This window comes from Rousettus aegyptiacus, unplaced genomic scaffold, assembly GCF_014176215.1.
Source record: "Rousettus aegyptiacus isolate mRouAeg1 unplaced genomic scaffold, mRouAeg1.p scaffold_m13_p_3, whole genome shotgun sequence".
Taxonomy (NCBI): domain Eukaryota; kingdom Metazoa; phylum Chordata; class Mammalia; order Chiroptera; family Pteropodidae; genus Rousettus; species Rousettus aegyptiacus.
The window spans coordinates 45153192-45173123 of record NW_023416306.1 but is presented as its reverse complement, the minus strand read 5'-3'; the positions used below and the strand labels follow the sequence as shown (position 1 = coordinate 45173123).

The 19932-nt window shown below is 37.7% G+C and overlaps 1 protein-coding gene across 1 annotated transcript in view; it reads left to right on the top strand.

The window, feature by feature from the left end:
• Nucleotides 1–19932, top strand: part of FAM189A2 (family with sequence similarity 189 member A2) — a 51371-nt gene that overhangs the window by 13514 nt on the left and 17925 nt on the right. Inside the window, exon 3 of the mRNA XM_016135534.2 lies at nucleotides 14380–14490. Within this exon, the coding sequence (XP_015991020.2) occupies nucleotides 14380–14490 (111 nt within the window). The remainder of the gene's footprint in view (nucleotides 1–14379; nucleotides 14491–19932) is intronic.

The window sequence follows — 19932 nt, the reverse complement described above, 5'->3', positions numbered from 1 at the left end:
TGTGTGTGCGTGTGTGTGTGTGTGTGTTAAAAACCTAAGGGATCATACATACATATTGGTAGTTATATAGAAAATTTCTGAAAAGATATACAGAAAACTGTTTACAGTAGGCACTTCCATTGAGTGCAGTGGGAATGGGAAGGAGGGAGACTTCGCTTTTCTACTTTGTACCTGGAGAGTACATAGGTTGAATTGTGTGAAGAGGAGCTATTCTAGTTTCTTGTTTGGGTTTGGCTACCAGTACCTGCAGTGTTCAAACTCTTTTGGGGACTGATTTATCTGTCTTTCTGTGAGCCTTGGTGAGAGGCAGAACCCCATATTCCGCTGTGGAAGCTTCTGAGGCCAGATGCTTACACTTCTGAATGCCAGCAGCCGGGGAACCCATGACATCCACCCACTGACCTTCCTGCCCAGGACTCAGGCTGGAGCCATTGATGCAAAGTAGCCGGGCAACTTAGAATTCATTAGGATAAAGAGGCAACCAGTGTCCAAGGCACCTGTTTCTACAGTGGCATGACCTTGGTAGAGGTCCCAGTACCCAGCTTACCTTGGCTCCTTCCTGGATTTCTGAGCCTGGTCCCTGTGGATTCTGCGAGCTACCTGATAGCCTTGCAAGAAATTCCTTTTCCAATTAAATAGCCCAACTTGGTTTCTGTTGTTCACAACATAAGAACTGTTGTAGGACTGTGATTTTTTTCCTCCATAAATGTTACTTTTATGGCAATTTTTAACAAATGACCTCAAAAATAAAAAAGATTCATTTAAAACATTTGATCATTTATGGTAACTCAGTTGAAGAACAAGAAATCCAGTGAGTGCTCAAGTTGGATTGATTAGTGGTGAGTACTTGGAAAGTGTTATTGGAAGAAACCGAGGATGAGGGTGGGCGTCTGGGCTGGATGGTGATGGGACTGGGTTTTACTAGCTGTAATTTCTCAATGAGAATCCCAAAAGGTCACCTGCTAGAGGTTTGTAAGGAAGAGAAAAAGTATCATTTATAAACGGATATTGCGTATTAGGAATTCCTATATGTTGATAGAGGGAAAGAGTGTAGATTTGAGCCAGACCTGGATATGATTGGGGTCCCTTAGTTAGTTGTAAAATTTGAGGCACAATAAATAAATCACCTCTCTGAGATTGTTATCCATTTATTTTATATCTATATCTATAAAATATATTTACATATGATGTATATACACACATACAATGGACATATATCTCAAACCTACATGGCATATATATACACACACATACTATATATCATACATCTCAAACACTTCACTGTACTATTGTGACATTTTATAATTTACTAAATGCCTTTTTAAGAGGAAAAAGATCTTTTTATATTTAAAAAAGGGGAGCTCATTGGCCCTTCTTACTTTTATTAAAAATAATAGTTAGACCTTTGTTCATTTCTCCCAGCATCCAAACCTGACTACACTCTCCAAATTAATCATTTTAAACTCGTTTCTAGTTTCGATGTTTCTGGCGTCTGTCTCCATCTTGCTGAAGTGAGGGATTTGTTACACTGATGCTCTCCTACCTATCCTCCCCTCCTGTTTTTGAAATTATTTTTATTTCCCCTACTGATGGCTTTATAATTTGAAATAATATTATAAACTTCTACTTCTTAATCCATCAACTTTGGATAACTATGTGTCTTTCTCCCTTCCACCTCCCAGTTTTTTATATTGTCAGTGTTTCAGTATTTACATTTTGCTCTTTAACTGTATTATGCCAGTCAAACTTTGTCTATAAATTGCTTCTAAAATAGTGAAAATCAATAAAAACATTTATGTGAATGTGATTGTACTAAGATGTTAGAATTGGTTTCTCTATTTCCAGATTTACCTGAGGCTGCAAAACAGCTCCCACGTTTCAGTGTGTGTGAGACTAAACAGGATTTACAGAGCTTCTGGGTGAAAACCAGTTTTGCAACCTTTAGCTAATCTCTATCCCCAGCCTATAAAAAGATTTGGAATTAAAGAGACAAATGTTTTCAAGAAAGTTACTAAGTCGCTGTGGCATTTTGAGTTCCACTTCTCTATGGGGAGGGGAGAGGTACTAAAGAGAAGTACTTGGAGAACCTGATATGGACCCCTTGGTGGTTGACTGAACTGGTGTCAGGCATATGCCTGGGGGAATTTAAAGGGCTGGTTGGAGTGCCCTGTGGCCTCAGAGTTAAAGACTGAAGTTGGGAAATAAGTGTTCTTTCACAGACCAAGCCCAAGATGCAAACTTCCAGCTGACCATATAGGCCCTGCAAGAGAAAACAGACCTGGGTGAGCTTAGATCCTGCCCTGGAGAGCCCCTTAGAGGAGTGAGGAGCCTGCACTGCTGGATGCCCAAGTCAAGGGAACTGCGGGCTCAACAATAAGTATCTCAGACAAGCCAATGGAGGCCCCGTTAGGGGGAGAGTCCTCTGTAAACATTTGCTGAGGCCACTTCGCTGCCCCTTACCGTATTTACCATCATGCGCTAGCCTCTCCTTCACTCCCTCCTCTCCTAAATGACAGAGCTGTGGCTCCCAGGCTCAGGGGAAGTAGACACAAAAAGAAGAGAAATTGAGAAGGTTGTATCACTTTTTTTGCCTTTCTCACTGCAGGCTTTCTTGCTCCCTACAGTAGTCAGCCCGATAAGGGAAGCTGAAATTTAAATGAAGTTCTCCGTTTTGGCTGGGACACAAGTATGGATATTTTAATTACCGAAATGAGACTTTGGGTCACTTGAAGTGACTGGAGGATTTTTGTATCTGACATTGACCAGAGAAGTCATAGGTGCAGCACCAAATTTCATCCAAGGGGTCAGGAAAAATGAGCCCTATGCAGTGGGCTTGATTAACATTGAGGATTAGAAAAAGTGGTTTTCTGTTGACCCCCATGAGTCCTGCTTGTTCAAGGGATCAGCTAGATTATTTACATTAGAACCTGGAAGAATGGTCAGCTCTAGAGAGAAGGAACCATAACTATGTGCCACTCGAAGGAGGGCAATTTTGAGCAGCCAGGTCAAATCTATTATTTTTTCTTATTCTCTATCATTTGTTCTAAAATATGTCACATTTTAATTTGCTTCAGCTTTGGACCGTTACTCTGATAACGAGATTTATGTTTTTCCTGGAGTTTCTAAATAACTCTTCTCTTTTTGTTGTTGACAAAAAATGATACCTACTCTCAGAGAACATCTAGCTGCTTATTTTTTAACAGCTTTATTGAGAAAAAATTGACATATCATAACATTCATCCATTTAAAGTGTACAGTTCAATGGTTGTGAGTATGTTCGCAGACATCCGCAAATGTCACCACCATCTATTGTAGAACAATTTTGTCACCCCCAAAGGAAACTGTGTACCCACTGGAAATCACTCCTGATTTCCTTCCAGCCCCAGGAAACCTCTAATACACTCTCTGTCTCTATACATTTGCCTATTCTGGGTATAATATGTGATCCTAAGTAACTTAGCATAATTTTTAACACCATATTTTAAACGGTTATCCATATTGTAGTATGTGTCAGTACACAGATTGTTGCATCATATTTCATTAATGGATATACCACATTTTATTTATCTGTTCATCAGTTGATGAACATTTCTACTTTTGGGCTACTATAAGCAATGCTGCTAAGAACATTAATGTATAATTTTTTTATTGATATGTTTTCATTTATCTTGGCTATATGCTTAGAGTAGAATTGCTGAATCATATGGTAACTCTGAGTTTAACATTTTGAGGAACCGTTTTCCAAAGTGGCTGTGTTATTTTATATTCCAGCAGCATAAGCAGGTTTCGATTTCTCCATATCTTCATTAACACTTATTATCATCTGTATTTTTTAGTACAGCCATCTTTATGGGTGTGAAGTGGTATCTCATTCTGCTTTTAATTTGATGTTGAGCATCTTTTCTTGTGTTTCCCCAATCACTTGGAGAAACATCTATTCAAATACTTTGCCCAATTCTAAGTGTGATTATTGTCTTTATTGTAAGTCCCTTTTCAGATAAATGATTTGCAAATATTTTCCCTCATTCTGTGGGTTGTCTTTTTATTTTTTGATGAAGCACAAGGTTTTTAATTTTGATGAAGTCCGGTCTATATAGTATATTTTTAATGCTATCATAGTAAAGAAAGCTGGTCTAAACCAAGATCATTAAGATTTACTCCTATATTTTCTTCTAAGAGTTTCATTGTTTTAGCTTATGCCGAGGTCTGTGGTCCATTATTTGATCTCTTTTATTTTGAAGACATGTCTCTTCAACAGTGAGAATTTTTTTTCATTTCTTTGATTATTTCCTTGCCTCAATTTGCTCTCCCCTTTTTTTCTAGAACATCTAATAATCAGATGTTGGACCTCTTGAATTGAGCCTTTTTGTTTCTTAACTTTTCAAAGTCTCACATTTTCTATTTCTTTGTCTTTTTTCTTTCTATTCTGGGTATTAAATTTTTTTTTCTTCTGTCATTCTATTGAAATATTTATTTTGAGAATTTTGTGTTTTAATGTTCAGGAATTCTGTTTTGAACTTTGATTTATCCTTTTTCATAGCAGCTGTTCTTCTTTTTATGTATTTGTAATTTCCTCTATCTTTTTGAAGATACATATCAGATACTTTAAAATTTTTCTTTTACATTTTCTGAGTAATCTATGTTTTTTTCCCTGGGGGTACAAGTGGTTCTGGTTGACATCTTGGTCCTTGTTTTTTGTGCTGTTTGGTTTTTGAATGTCTGTTGATTCTTGATTGTTCATTCTAGTTATGACTGAAGAACTAGGTTGGTAATATTTGTAATGTTCGCAATAATTCATAATAATAATAATAATGATGATAAACACTTAACTAAGATGCATGTATTAGCCCACTAATTTCATGAGATATTAATCCTCATTCTGAGGAAACTGAGTCACAGAGAGGCTAAGGAATTTGCCCAAAGTCACTAGCTAGAAGTGGCAAAGTTAGGGTGCAATTCCAGATGGTCTGTCTCTAGAGTCCGTGTGCTTAATAACTACATTGCTTGTGTGGGACTGTTTCCACAGCAGCCTTGTTTATGAAGGAAGGTTGCCTGGGAGCTCTGTGCAGGTGAATGGACCTTAGTGATGGATGTGCTTTATGTTAGGGTATGCTCGGGAGAGGCAGACAGATGACCCCACTCTGCCAAAAAGAAGACTTGACTTTGCGACAAGGAACTTTGCACCCCCACACAGCTTATCCCACTGTTTTAGAAAGAAGTTCACTAGTATTAGCTGGTAGACGAATACTTTTATTCCTTGTTACTTTTGCACCTTCAAAAATCTCCAATATTTTTTCAGTGTTTTATTATGGAAATTCTCAAACTTATTGAAAAGTCGAGCAAATAATACAACAAATTCTTGTATATCTCCCACTTGGATTCCGTAGCTGTTAAAGTTTTACTATGTTTGCTATATCTATACATAAATAAGATATGATATATTGAACTATTTCAAAGACTTCATGGTACTTTAACTTTATATGCTTTAGGAGGAATCTCCTAAAAATAAGACATTCTTCTTCCTACCCATAATAACATTATCATCTTTAAGAAAATGACCAGTAATTTCCTAGTGTCATCTAATATGTTCAGCCCATATTTAATTTTCCCCAATCACTCAAAAATGTTGTATACCTTTTACTTAGTCAAAAAGCTTTTCAACTGAAATTTGGTTTGTGGATATTTCTAAGTATATTTCTGTTTGTGGATATTTCTAAGTGTACAGCTTAATACATTATTGAAAAGTGAATACACCTGTGTAACCTAGTTCTTTTTTTTTTTAATCCAAGACCTAATCAGTCATTTAATTTGATTATTGTCTCATTAGTCTTTTGCATTCTAGAATACGGTTCCGACTTCTTTTTTTTTCTTATTTCAGGATTTGACTTTTGAAGAGATGAGTCAAATTAGTGTGTTTCTTCTTATTCTCCTCTCCTTTCTCTCTCTTTCCCTCTCTATCTCATTCCCTCATTTTCTTCTTCCTTTTCTCCTTCTTCTCTTTCCTTTCCTTCTTTTCCTTTCTTACTTTCCTTCTCTCCCTCTTCTTTCTTCTTTTTTTTTTTTTTGTGGTAAATTTCCAATATACGCCTAATCTGAGAGAACTACTACAACCCCTTGCCCCCATTGCCCAGCTACAATAATCATTAACACATGTTCAGACTTACCTCCTCTACACCCCTAACCATTTCTCTTTTCCCTTGCCTTCGGGTTGTTTTGAAATAAGTCCCAGCCCTCACAACATTTCATCCTTAAATATTTCAGTATATATTTATGAAAGACACATCTGGGATCTCAGCAAGGGTTGTTGACTAGAGCGTGAACATGTGATCTTCCCCTGTAACACGCCCCCAGACATGGTAGGTAGGTTCTGAGAAGGGGTGTCTCAGACAAGTGTTCCAAGAGGCCCATGTGGCCCAGGCTTCTTGTGATCTTGACTTCTATGCCCCGGAATGTCACTTCTTCCACATTCTGTTGGTCAAATAAGTTCCTAAAGCCAGCTTAAAATCAAGAGGAGAAAAATTAGGAATTGGACTCCATCTCTTTTCCTTTCTTTTTTTTCTTTTTTGTTTGTGATTCATAAAAGTTGTGGTAAAATATACATGTAGAATTTATTATTTCTACCATTTTAAAGTGTACAAATTCAGTGGCATTAAGTATTTTCATAACACTGTACAGACATCACCATTATCTATTTCCAGAACTTTTTAATCATCCCAAACAAAAATCTGTACCTATTTAACAATAGCTTCCCATCCTCACCCCCCCCCATTAACCACCATTCTACTTTGTCTCTCTATGAAATTGACCTCATATAAGTATAATCATACAATATTCATCCTTTTGTAACTAGCTAATTTTAAGTTGCATAATGTTTTCAATGTTCATTCCTGATACAGTACATACAGTACATGTCAGTACTTCGTTTTAAGGCTGGATAGTATTCCATTGTATGTGTCGGACTTTACCTCTTGATGTGAGGAACAGCCTGTGAGTCCAGAGAGGGAAGGACTTGATGGTGGCCATCTTTGGGGACTTGTCTTTGAGTAGCAGATTCTTCTCAAGAGCTGTGATCTTTATTACTGGAGACTCATGATATCTGACTCTAACTTGTTGAACCTTGAGAATCTAACAGCAGAGGAGAAGAGGCCAGAAGCAAGAAAAGATCACAAATTAGAGAAGTACAAAGGAAAGGAGAAAGAATAACGGAGTAAGGAAAAGTGAAGTCTCAAGAATCAGAGATCTGCAATTTCATTTAAAACTAACTTTCTGCTGCCTTTCTTCAAATCCAAATTTATTTCTGCCACCTTATTCCCAAGGGGCATAGCAGACCACATTTCTGACCCTTTCACCTTGTTTGAATAGCAAATCTCATGTGTCATGTCATCATCTGATTATTTCTTTTGAGATTCACATTAGAATGTTTCCCTCCTGGTAGTAGCCACATTCCAGTGAGAACATGTTAATTTAGACTTGGCAGAGCTGTCTAAGTTATATGGGGGAATTATGGAGCCAGACACATGCTGAGGGCATCACCCTCTTTTTTTTTTTTTTTATTATTATGCCTGATTGCTTGGGTCATGAGAAAAGTCACTTTTCTGAGAAACGAGGAGCGAAAATGTTGAAAGGGAGCCCTGGGAGACTGGGAATCTGTAAGAGAATGAGGGAAAGGACTCCTGGTAGAGTCAGATTTCTTTTTCACAAGCAAGGGCCTTGAAAGCACTTCTGAGATTTGTATACTTTCATCAGGAATGAGTAACTCTCAGTTACTTATCTTGAAGCTCTTTCCAAACCAAGGAAAAATTGTGTCTTACTCTGGTGAAAAGAGGAAGAATCTTTTCACTCCTGTTGAAAAAGGAATTGGAAATAAATGTTATTATATTTTAAACACTATAAAATAAAGAAAACCTGGGGACAGCCATAACATGAGTAAATCTGACACTTAAATATCTTTGAGGGGAAAGAGAGACAGCTGGTTCTGTTCACAGCAATGGGCCTGTGCTTGGCTTGTTGACAAGGAGAACCAGCCTGGATGTTAGTAACATATCTGCCAAATTTCTGGGAGAGGTTTAAAGGGTGTCATGGGAGTGTAGCCTGGGAGTATGTTCTCTCAGGATCTAAGGATTAAAGGCACACAGACAAACCAAGTCAGTGCATGTATGAGCTCCCGAAACAGGTTCAAAGCAGCAAGAGTCTGGGCTTTGTGAGTGGTTGTGATTTATTATGTTTTGGTGGTTGCCATGGCGCCGGGTGGTCAATCGGAACATTCATTTTGCTAAACTACTTTAGAAAGGTTTGAGTTTGCTGTCTTCAATTGTTTTTCAGTTCATTGCATTGTATTCAGATATCTTTGCTCATGATTCTCCATTTTCATATTAAAATACTTCCCTGAGCTAAATTACAATTATAAATGTTAAGAGTCAAATGAGCAGTTACAGTAACTATCATTGGTTCTGTGGAATTTGTCCTGTTAACCAGGGACTAATCAGTGGTTTGGAGCTTAGCCTCCATGTCTCTGAGAAAATAAATGTTAATATGTCAGGTAGATTCCCAGCCAGATCACACGACATTCTTGTTAAAAGGGAAAATGTAACCTGCATCCTAAGGACCGGCTGCTTTGTTCTTCCACCCACTCACCCATTACCCCTATTCTTTTTCCCTTCACGGTCTCAAGGGAGCCCCCACCCTTGCCCACTTCCTTCCCCAGCAGGTGGTGAGTCCTCATGGCAACAGTGGTAGCCGCGATTTTCATGCAAGCAGTGATAGTCAATCCAGTGTTTGCTTTTCAGAGCCTGTCTGTATGTACTCCAGAATATTAGCAAGAATGCATGATGCCTCCATGTAGTGTGTATCATAAAGAATTGGTTTTCCTTCATTTGTTCTTTGAGTGATTGATGGATTCATTCATTCATTCATTTAGTGTCCTTGGATTTTGCTTTTCATTTATTTTGAGCAATATAAAAGCTGCATATGGAAAAGCGTGACCGAATGAGTTCCAGTGTTTTTTTCTTGGGAGATTGAAAAATGAAGGACAGTGTGAAAGAAAAAGATTCTGAAGCAGTATTAGTATTTTTTAAAGTAAAATTTTTGAGAAGTTTTTCCTCATGAGGAAATAATTTAGTGAGCTTTGGTATTTAAATAGAACACACACACACACACACACACACAAATTCCCTGATCCCATTCATGAGGTCTCTGCCCTCATGACCTAATCACCTCCCAAAGATCCCACTTCATCTTGGGGGTTAGGATTTCAACATGAATTTTGAGGGACACGAACATTCAGACTATAGCACTGAGTTTTATTCCATTTGTGAGTAAGTATACTACAATCTGTTCATCCATTTTCCTATTCTTGGACATTTGCATTGTTTCTAGTTTTTAATTATTATGAATCAGTTGCTATGAACATTCTTGTACTTGTTTTCTTGTGGACATATGCATTGATTTGTCTTGAATACATACCTAACAGTAGATTGATGAATCATAGAGTAATATATTTTTAACTTTATTATAAACTGCCAGTAGTTTTCCATAGTAGATGTACCATTTTCTAATCATTTCTTAGACTTTCAGTCTGTTCTGTTTTTAGCCTCACTATCATTTCCAGATTTATCTGCTGCCACCCATTCTGAACATTTGGAGACTCTGAGGAGTAAATCTGTTGAGTTTGGTCTTTCCTTATTGCTATCATAGGATTCAGTTTTCTCAGGACCACCAAGTCAATTCATACTTGCCCATCAGCTTTCTAGCTCCTAAAATTTTGTTGCTGTTTTCCCCCTTCTCTCTGTCTTTATAGATTTCTGCATTAAAAATTTTTCCTTTATTGCCATTTTAATGGGTTTTCAGGAATAAGTAGAACAAAATGCTATGTTCAATTCACCATTTAAAATCTATTCAATGTTAAACCAGTCTATTTTCACACAGTTATTGGAACTATTTATTTATTTAAACTTGTGTAGTTGAGTTTCTATTGCATCTTGAACTTAGAGCAGTAGGGAAGTAAGAAGCAAAATAAAAGTCATTAGGCAGTAGGGAAAGGTCAAACTATTTTGAGAATGAAATCTTGTATCAAAAAAGACATTCAACAATACCAAGCTGTGATAGGCATAATTATTTAATGATATTATGTGATAGGGATTATGAGGGGCTTCCGGCAAGTAGGAATAGGCAAATTGAAGGTGATGTTTCTTCCTGATAGCCTCAGGTTCCCCAAATATTTTTTGGGGGGTCATTTAATTGAGATCTGGAATGGACTGAAGGTACGATTGCAAGGAATCAGAGCTGTGGCGAATTCCAAATACCGAATTGAATAGCATAGTACCTTTTGCATCAAGCCAGCTGTATATAAGTATCGTAAAATCCTCATGATTCAAGTTAGTAACAATAAAACAAAAAGCATGAAAGGCTTAACTCATGTTGCCAGTCCTTGTGAGACGATCAGCTTTTTGGGTCTTAGATTTTGCATCTTACCCTTAAATGGGTGGATTTTGCATTTTACTCTTAAAAGCCATAGGTGCAGTGGGACAATGCCTCCACTTTTTTGGTCCTACCATCTTTCATGTCTAAAATACAATTTCTAGAAAGACATTTCTACATCAACTCTGGGCTTTTCTGTTTTTCAATGTCAAATCCCAATGATGACTTGGCCTCAGTAGAGTTCAGGAGCTGTAGCCATGGTGTTCACCTCACCGGGCAGGTGATGATAAATTTGAAGTGAGAGCAATAATAACTAGGCTTAAAGATCAGGAAAAAGCTTAGGCTAAATATAAGAAAAAAATTTATATAGAAGTCGTATTAGTCAAGGTCCCAGCAGGACACAGATGATACAATACAATTATAACTTGACAAGAGGTTGACTTAGGGCATGTTCACAAAGGTTGCACAGGGTGCAGGGAACATTGAGGCCGTTACTGTCCCTAGGCCTGATATGAGAAGACGAAGCAGTGGGCAGAATCTGGATGTTGGGATCATGTAGAAATTTCCTTGAGAGGGTCTGTGACTTTCCACCGAGGGACATAGCCAGCCTTAGGCTGCAGAGAAGGAACCAGAAAAATACTTCCCCTGATCTCGCTCTCCTTCATCCCTCCGACCTTCTGTGAGGGCTCCCTGTTGGCTAAACTTAACTAGAGACCAGGGGGCAAAGGAGCCCCATTCACTGTATGATCTCAATTCCTGCTCTGGCAGCTGGACTCAGGATTTTCTTTTTGACTTAAAATATATATATATAGTAAATGTAATTTGTATAAGTCCCAGATCATAAGTTAGCTCTGTTTTGTCAGTTGGATATACACATGTAGCCAATATCCAAAAGGAGACATAGAACATTTTTATCACTCTAGAAAATTTCCTTATCTCTTCCTAGTCAATCCCCTCATTCCACAGGTTCCTTAAAATAAAACAAAACAAAACAGGCAACCATTCTTCTGATTTCTATCATCATGATTATTTAGTCTGACCTTCAACATCGTGTAGGTGGAATCTCAGTATCTGGCTTTTTTTTACTCAAGGTCTTTGAACTTCATGTTGCTGTGCATCAGTAGTTTGTTCCTTTATATTCCTGGAAGTATTCCACTATTTGAAAATACACAATTTGTTTATTTAGTTTCCTGTTGTTGGATATTTGAGTTCTTTTCATTTTTGGACTAATATGAATAAAGCTGCTGTAAACATTCTTCTGTAAGTCTTTTTGTCAGCAATTGCCCTTATTTCTTTGAGTCTATTCCCAGGAGTGGAATTGAGGTCATAGGGTAGGTATATATTTGGCTTTTTTGCACTTTTAAATACAATTTTTATTTTAGAATATTTTTAGATTTACAGAAGTATTACGAAGAAAGTACAGAAAGGTCCTATATACCTCACACCCAGTTTCTGTTATTATTGACATCTTACATTAGTATGGTACGTTTGTCACAATTAATGAACCAGTATTGATATATATTATCAACTAAAATCTATACTCTTCAAATTTCCTTAGTTTTAACCTAATGTCCTTTTTCAGTCTGTGATCCCATCCTAGAATAGCACATTACATTTAGTTGTCATGTCTGCTTAGACTCTTCTCAGCTGTGACTGTTTCTCAGACCTTCTTTGTTTTGGATGACATTGAATGTTTTAAGGGATTCTTGTCAGGTATTTTGTAGAATGTACCTTAATGGGGATTGTCTGTGTTTTTCTCATGATAGAATGAGATTATTATGAGTGTTGGGAAGGAAGATCACAGAAGCAAAATGCCATTTCATCATATCATATCAAAGGTATATGCCATCAACGTGACTTATCACTGATGTTGACCTTGGTCACCTGGTTGGTGTTGTGTTTGTCAGGTTTCTCCGCTAGAAAGTTAGTCTTTCTCCCCTTTTCATACTGTGTTCTTTGGAAGGAACTCACCTTGTGCAGCCTACCCTTAAGGAATAGGGATTTGAGGGTAGAGTATCTTCATAAATTATTTTGAATTTCTCTGCATGGGAGGATTATATTAAAAATTTTAAGAAACTGAAAAACAGTTTTCTAAAGCGGTAGTTGCATTTTGTACCTGGACAGGCAATGTCTGAGAATCCACGTGCTCCTCATCCTCACCAATACTTGCTGTTGTCAGTTTTTTAAATTTTAAGCATTCTCGTTGGTGTGAAGTAGTATCTCACTGTGGTTTTAATTTGCATTCATGATGACTAATGATCTTGACACCTTTTCATGTGCTTATTGAGCATTGCTGTATCTTCCTTTGTGAAATATATGTTTAATCCTCTTGCTCAGTTTTTAGTTTGGGTTATTTGTCTTTTTATTATTGAGTTGAGGAGTTATTTGTATATTCTGGATAGAAGTTCTTTGTTTAATATACGCATGAAATGCTTTCTTTAAGTCTGGGGCTTGTCTATTGGTTTTCTTAATGGTGTCATTTGATGAGCGGGATTTAAGATTTTAATGATAAGATTTGGGGTCTGGTGTTTGGTAATGGGCCCTCACACGTTTTATATCTTATGCTGCTAAGTTTTCATTATGAAGATTAGTGATATGCTGGTGGGCCTAAGGATTGCAAGCACACTTTCTTTTCAAGGCATCTGGTATTGCATTAAAAGAAAATTTCTAAAGAAGAGTTGAAGGCTTCCTCATTGTGACAATAATTGCGTTGCCGGGTGTGGTGATTCCAGATGTGTAAGGTCTCTTTGAGTAGCAACTGCCAATGCACAGAAGAAGCCCATGCAAGAAGACAATGTTCTGTCCTATGCCAGCTTTCATTTTCCAAAAAGCTTTGGCGTGATTATGAATAACACAGTGCAAGAGGGGACATATGCTACATGCTGGTCATGTCAAGTCCTCCAGAAACTGAGGAATCGAGCCTGGGAAACAGTAACACAGCAGCTGCTGCCAGCATTTTCCCCAAGATTTGATGACAGGTTGCATAAGCCTTTTAAATATTAACAGAAAATGGAGAGAAGCAGAAGCCAGACTCCTCTTGGAGAGGAAGAAAGAATCCCTCTTAGGAAAAGTGGCATCATGTGATATTAAATATTGAGTCATAACATGGGTCTGGAAGATGCTTTCAAGCTTCTTGAAATACTAGCAATAAAGAACAAGCTTTCTCTGTTAGAGTTCATGTACGAATTCATTTATCAGCCAATTCTGACATATCGAGCTAACTGAAGCTTTGCTTGGTTCTAACACTGATAATGGTAATTCCAACCTTTTATGTTTGCTTTTGTATTTGTGATAAGGTTTGATTTTGGTAGTAATCATAGTTTCCATGCCGAAAAGCCTGTATAGAGTCTAATTTACATCAAATCACTACTGGCTTCTGAGTTCATATCTGTCAATTCTTAATTAATGTAGGGTAATACTTGTAATATTTAACTTTGCAGAAAAGTACACAGATCATTATACGCTTATTCTTGAGAACCTAAAGTGTTCAGAACTATAAAAAGATTCATCTTTATTTTCACCTGTATACTGTGATTTCTGGCTAGTAGTAGCTCTGAGCTCCTTGACTTCCCTGGGTTCCACTTATATTCTAGAATTCTCCATTTGTTTACTTACCATAGATCCTGCAAAACTCAGAAAAAATAATAATGGCTCAAGGTGGAAATAGCCCTGGCTTAATGTAAAAGGTAAGAGATAGAGTCAGAACTCCCTTATTTGCAAAGAGGAAAAAAAAAATTGGGACATGAAATTATTGAGAAGACTTGAAATCACATGGCATTCCTGAGCACATTAAAACAATTCTGAACAGTGAAAAAAAAAGTTTGGACACTAAAAACATGGTTCTGACTTTTTTTTTTTTTTTAAAGTTCCATTCAGGAAGAGAATTTGAGTTTGTTTTATTGAGACAAAACTCTTGAGTTTAGTTGTTGTCTTTTTCTCACTGCCTTTTTCTTGCTGTTGCAGGTAAACCTCTTCGTTCTGCTTTCTGTGGTGTGTGTCCTCTTGAATTTAGCTGGATTTATCCTAGGCTGCCAAGGGGCCCAGTTTGTGTCCAGTGTGCCCAGGTGTGATCTGGTAAGCCGTCCTAAAACATCACTGTGCACTGAGGCCGCCCCTGGACTGTGTGTCTTTCCTGGTGTACCGGCAGGTGGCTGGCAACATCCAGCCCCAGGCAGAGTCCTAAAGTGTAACCTCAAATCGGTAAAAGAAAGTTGCTTGCTAATTATTTTACTCGAGTTGTCAATTATTTTTTTTTACAAAGCTGGGGCCAACCAGCAAAACTCCAGAACCATGGTAACGTAAAGCATCATTAGTTAGTGAAGGGATGAGTTAGGTGTCCACAATCAATGTTCGTTTGCTCTCATTTAAAGAGGAAAAGTGGATATTATCAGAATCCAGGTCAGCCATCCTTTATTCTCAACCTTGGGAGGCCAGCTGTGTTTCAGCATTCAGAGTATTTCTGATATTTAGGAGAAAATGTGAGGTATATACTATTTATTCTATAGCACTCAGTGAAGTCTGGGTTAGCAGCTATAATAGAAACTTCGTTTCTAGAGGTTTGGGGATTTTAGAATAGTATATAAGAGGTTGTGGACCTTAACCACCTGAACTTTTTTTTCTAATTTTTAATTGTGGTATAATACATATAACATAAAATTGATCCTAACCATTCAGGAGTGTTAAGTACATTTACATTGTTATGTAACCAATCTCCAGAACTCTTTTCATCTTGCAAAACCGAACCTGTTTTATTAAGCAACAATTCCCCATTTGCTCATCCTCCAGCCCCTGGCAAACACTCTTCTACTTTCTGACACTTTGAATTTGACTACCTTAGATACATCATATAAGTAGAATCATACGATGTTCATTTTGTGTGTGTGTGTGTGACTGGCTTATTTTACTTAGCATAAAGTCCTTAAATGTTACCCACATCGTAGCATGTGTCAGAATTTCTGTCCTTTTTAAGGCTGAATAATACTCCACTGTATGTATACAACACATTTTGTTTATCCATTCATCCAACAATGGACTACTGTGTTGTTTTCTTTTGGCTATTGTGAATAATACTGCTATGAAAAGGGGTTTACAAATATTGTTGTGAGACCCTGCTTTTAATCCTTTAGGACATATACACACAAGTGGAATTGCTGGCCATCTCTAAACTTTTTTAAAGGGTTTCTTACTAATGAATACCTCCCTGTGGAACAAAGCAGAATTTTTTTTTTTTAAATAAAGGGACGTTTTAGAAGTTGTACTAAATCTCATCTATTTGGAACTCAGTTAAGAAGCAGTCTCACCTTTTTGAAATCAGCAGGACAGAGAAGGCCATGATAAAGCACTTGCAGTGGGACTCACCACCCTCCCAGACAGGAAAACACCTCACAGATTCCTTAAAATCTGTTGCTCTTTCTTAACAAACCCTCTACAGATTTTTGGATTTTTATCATTTCGTTACTTAACAGCCTGAAGTTATGGAGTCACAGTTCTTAGAACCTTTTCTGGCTTTTGAGGCCATCTACAATTCACCCTAGTCCCACCCTCTCATGGCCACAGCTGACACTGCCTATAACTGAGCCAAAGCCTGCTTGTCATCACCCAAGCTTCTGCCCTACTTTCTTAGCAATGCTGTCTCTCCACCCAGAATTCCCTACCCCTTACTTCCCTAATAATCCAAGTGTTATCAGTCTTTCAAAGATTATCTCCTTCAGGAAATAGTCCCTGATCCTCACAGGAGATTATCTTCCAGAATGTTTAATCTGTAGATCTCTTAGGCATTTATCCTTTTCTTTTTTGGGCTAAAGATATTTACATATCTTTCCTCCCTCTTCTTCCAGGCTGGGATCTCCCTGAGGACAGTGTCTGGTTCTCTATTACCTCGGGAGTTTTCAGCAACTCCCTAAACACTCCTTCATGTACAGAGAATTCCTAGAAAAAAGTTGTGAACAAAGTTTGGTTTTCAAATTACTAATCACACAGCAAGTTAGAAGGGGCAAATTGAGTAGACACAGGCTAGAAGTGAAAAGTCGTAATATATGGAAAGACAGTTGGTGAAAATTATATGCAAGACATGGTGCTAGAGGCTGCAGAGAGTAGAAGGAAAAGTCAGACATCCTTTCTGACCTGGAAACTTATCATGTAGCAGGAGGAGTAGGATACACATGGCAAACACTTGATCATTTCATGGAGGGGATGAATAAACAAAGCCCAGCTGCGGAGTAAGGAAGACTGATCAGCTACTAGAGCGCGACTCAGCGCTAGAGGACGCAGAAGAAAGGCCGTATCCATGGGAAGATGGGGAAGACTGGGGAAGCCTGGAATATAGGTATTTGAGATGGACTTTGAACAGTGAGTATAGAAGGGAGTGGATAGAAACCAAGAGAGCAGAGGATTTGGAGGACAGTGTGGGGGAGTTAGCCTCGTGGTTAGATCACTGGTAGCTCTGGAGAAAACAGAAGCCGGTCTGCAGGGGTTAAGAGTATAATATGATCGACTTTTCTGAGAAATTCTATTTTCTACCCCAGCTGCCCAATAGAATAACCTGGGGGAACTTTTTAAAAAATACCCAAACTTGGGCCCACGTTCAGAATTCTCTAGAGTGGGGGCCTAGACATGAGTTGTGTTCCCCCCCCCTACTCAAAGCTTTTAAATGTATTTTTAATTAATTTTTTTCTCACCATGAAGCCAACTCTATGATAATTTCATATTATATAATTGTAAAAATTGGGGCAAGCCATAAAAGTATAGGACAGAATTTAAAAATCATTTGAAATCTTACCATTCTGGGATACCACAGTCAACTCCTTGACAATTTTTTTCCTCATTTCTTTATGCATAAGAACACATAATTTTCCCTCAATGGGACCATATCATAATTTTGTTTCATAGGGAGACTATTTGACAAATTAAGTCTTTTGGGGAAAAAGGATGCTCTCCTTTCCTTTTTCCCTCTCTACCCACATTAGTCACCCCAAATCCATGGTAACAGGCTGGGAAGTTCATGTTCATGTTCTCACACTCATACAGTCTTACATAAATGTGTATGGGGTGGGGTTATTCATAATTTAGTTTTCAAAAATGGGATATACTGTGTCTATTTCCCTGAATATTGTTTTTCTTTTACTTAAAGCTATAGTAGAAACAGAGCTAACATCCCTTATTTCTTTGCACAGGTTAGTTCTCTATTTTCTTGTTCTCTGTCGTGGTTTGGGTTTTGGCCACTAGAAACAATGCTGCCTGCAGAGCATCCTGCATGTCCCCGTGTGGGCTTTTGCCTAAGTGGGGTCAGCTCCCAGGACAGTGAATGCTCTTCAGCTTGTCTCATATTTTTGTTATACATTCAACTATTTGATGGCTCTATTTTTTAAAATTGAGGTTAAATTTACAAACAGTGAAAAGCACAGATCTTAAGTGTGTAGTTCATTCCACTTTGACCAATGTATATTTTCATCTTGACAAATACACTCATGTGTGCACCCCAGAAAAGATCTAGAACATTTCAGCACTTTAGAAAGTCCTTCGGTGTTTCCTCTCAGGCAGTTTCTACTCTCGCAGGCAGCCATTGTTCCAGTTGCTTGGACTATAGATTGGTTTTGCCTTTTCTTGACCTTCACGTAAATGGAGTCAGATAGTATGTACCTTTTTGCCTCTGACTTATTTTGCTCAGCATGAAGCTTTTGAGATTCATCCATGTTTTTGTTTTTATATCAGTTATTTGCTCTTTTTTTTTTTTTTTTTTGGCAGAGTAGTTTTTCACTGTATAAAAATGCTACAGTTTATTTGATCCATTCTCCTGTTGGTGGACATTTGGGTTGTTTCCAGTTCGGATGTATTATGAACAAAGCTATTGTAAATATTTTTGTAATATTTTTTTTGTAATAGGTTTTTCTTGGGGGGAGGGCATGTTTTTATTTCTCTTGAGTAAATACATATTGGTAGAACTGCTGGGTCATGTGGTAATTATATGTCTAACTTTATAAATAACTACTGAATGATTTTCCAAAGTATTTGGGGAGTAAATATTTTTAACTTAGAATGTATTGCCATTTCCTTTAATAAATGGCTTCTCCTCACATGTTCACCTGCCACCCTCCTCCAGCAACAAGTGTTTCTTGCTCTTGAAATTTTTCCCAGTCTCATGGGACTGAAGAGAGATCTCATTCTTACTTTAGTTTATAGTTTCCTAATTGCTAAAGATGGCATTGCCGTTTTTTGTTGAAAATTTCTCAGAAGATTTTAATGTGCAGCTCGGGTTGAAAACCATAATACTGAGTAATGAGGAGAGGGTCTGATGGCTTCAGGGAATAGTGTCAAGATTGAAGAATAGATGTTTTTCACTTAAGATTGGGCAGTCTTGAACAGGTTTGTTTGCAGATAGGTTAAAGAGATTGATGATAAAGTAGAATACATTTTTAGAAACATTGCTCAGAGAGAAGATTAAGAAAGGAAGGTGAAGAATCAGAAACAGGAAATACACTGAACACAAAACACATAGTTGCTTAGAATAATTCTGTAAAGCCTCAGGGCTTCTTGTATCATCGGGCACAGTAATTGATATTCCTTATAATTTGCATAATGATTAAACTTTCAAATAGTCTTGTTTAAAAGGATTAATTTTCATTCATTTGGAAAATTTTGCCATCCAGACTGGCTCACCCCAAAGATATTTCATATATTTAGATGTCTGGTGTTGTGTGAATAATACAATCATGTGTATACATCCCACACAGGCCTGGTTTCTCCTCTAACAGAATGCCTTGTATCAAGAATGGACTCATTGTGAGAAGGAAGTACTTTGTAAGATGACACCTCTTCTTACCTGAGGGAGGTAAAATCCTCAGGTAAAATCCTGAGGCTTACACAAGTACCAGAAATACAAATTACACTACGTCATGTCGGAAAATTGAGCTTGGTTCCTGTTTGGGTAGAAGGGGGTCTTGTGTACATGAGCAGAATGGAGACGTGCAGAATGTATTATCTCTCTTAGCTGCTTCTTTGTTACTGCTAAAGAGTGCTCTAAGTATTGAAACAGGAAGTTCTAAGCTGGAGATTTTAAAGGAGGAAGCCCATTAGGAGTAATATTTACCTGCCGAATTTAGCCCAGTGCAAGGACTGTTATTAATTATGGAAGAGGAGCCAAGAGAAAGCCAATGATCCCTGAGAGAAAGGAAAATTTCCTACCTGCCTAGACCCTGCCTAGAGAAATTCTGTCTGAATGGCCACAGTAGTTTTCCTTTAGAAGGCAAAAATCTAGTTCGGATATGAGCAGCAGAATTCATGTTAAAAAATATGAGACAATGGAAGAAAAATTCAAATACAAACAGCCTTATATCTGTGTTTTGGGGGTGGGGAGGGGAGTCATGGATCTAAATGTGGGGACATTGCTGAGGTAATGTCCACGAACAAACCAGGAAAGGACAGAGACCAAATGGGAATGAACTGGTAGACTATGGAGTCCAGCAAAGTAACTCTAGTTGCAATTCTTTGTATCACAGGCAGAATTTACATCAAAATATA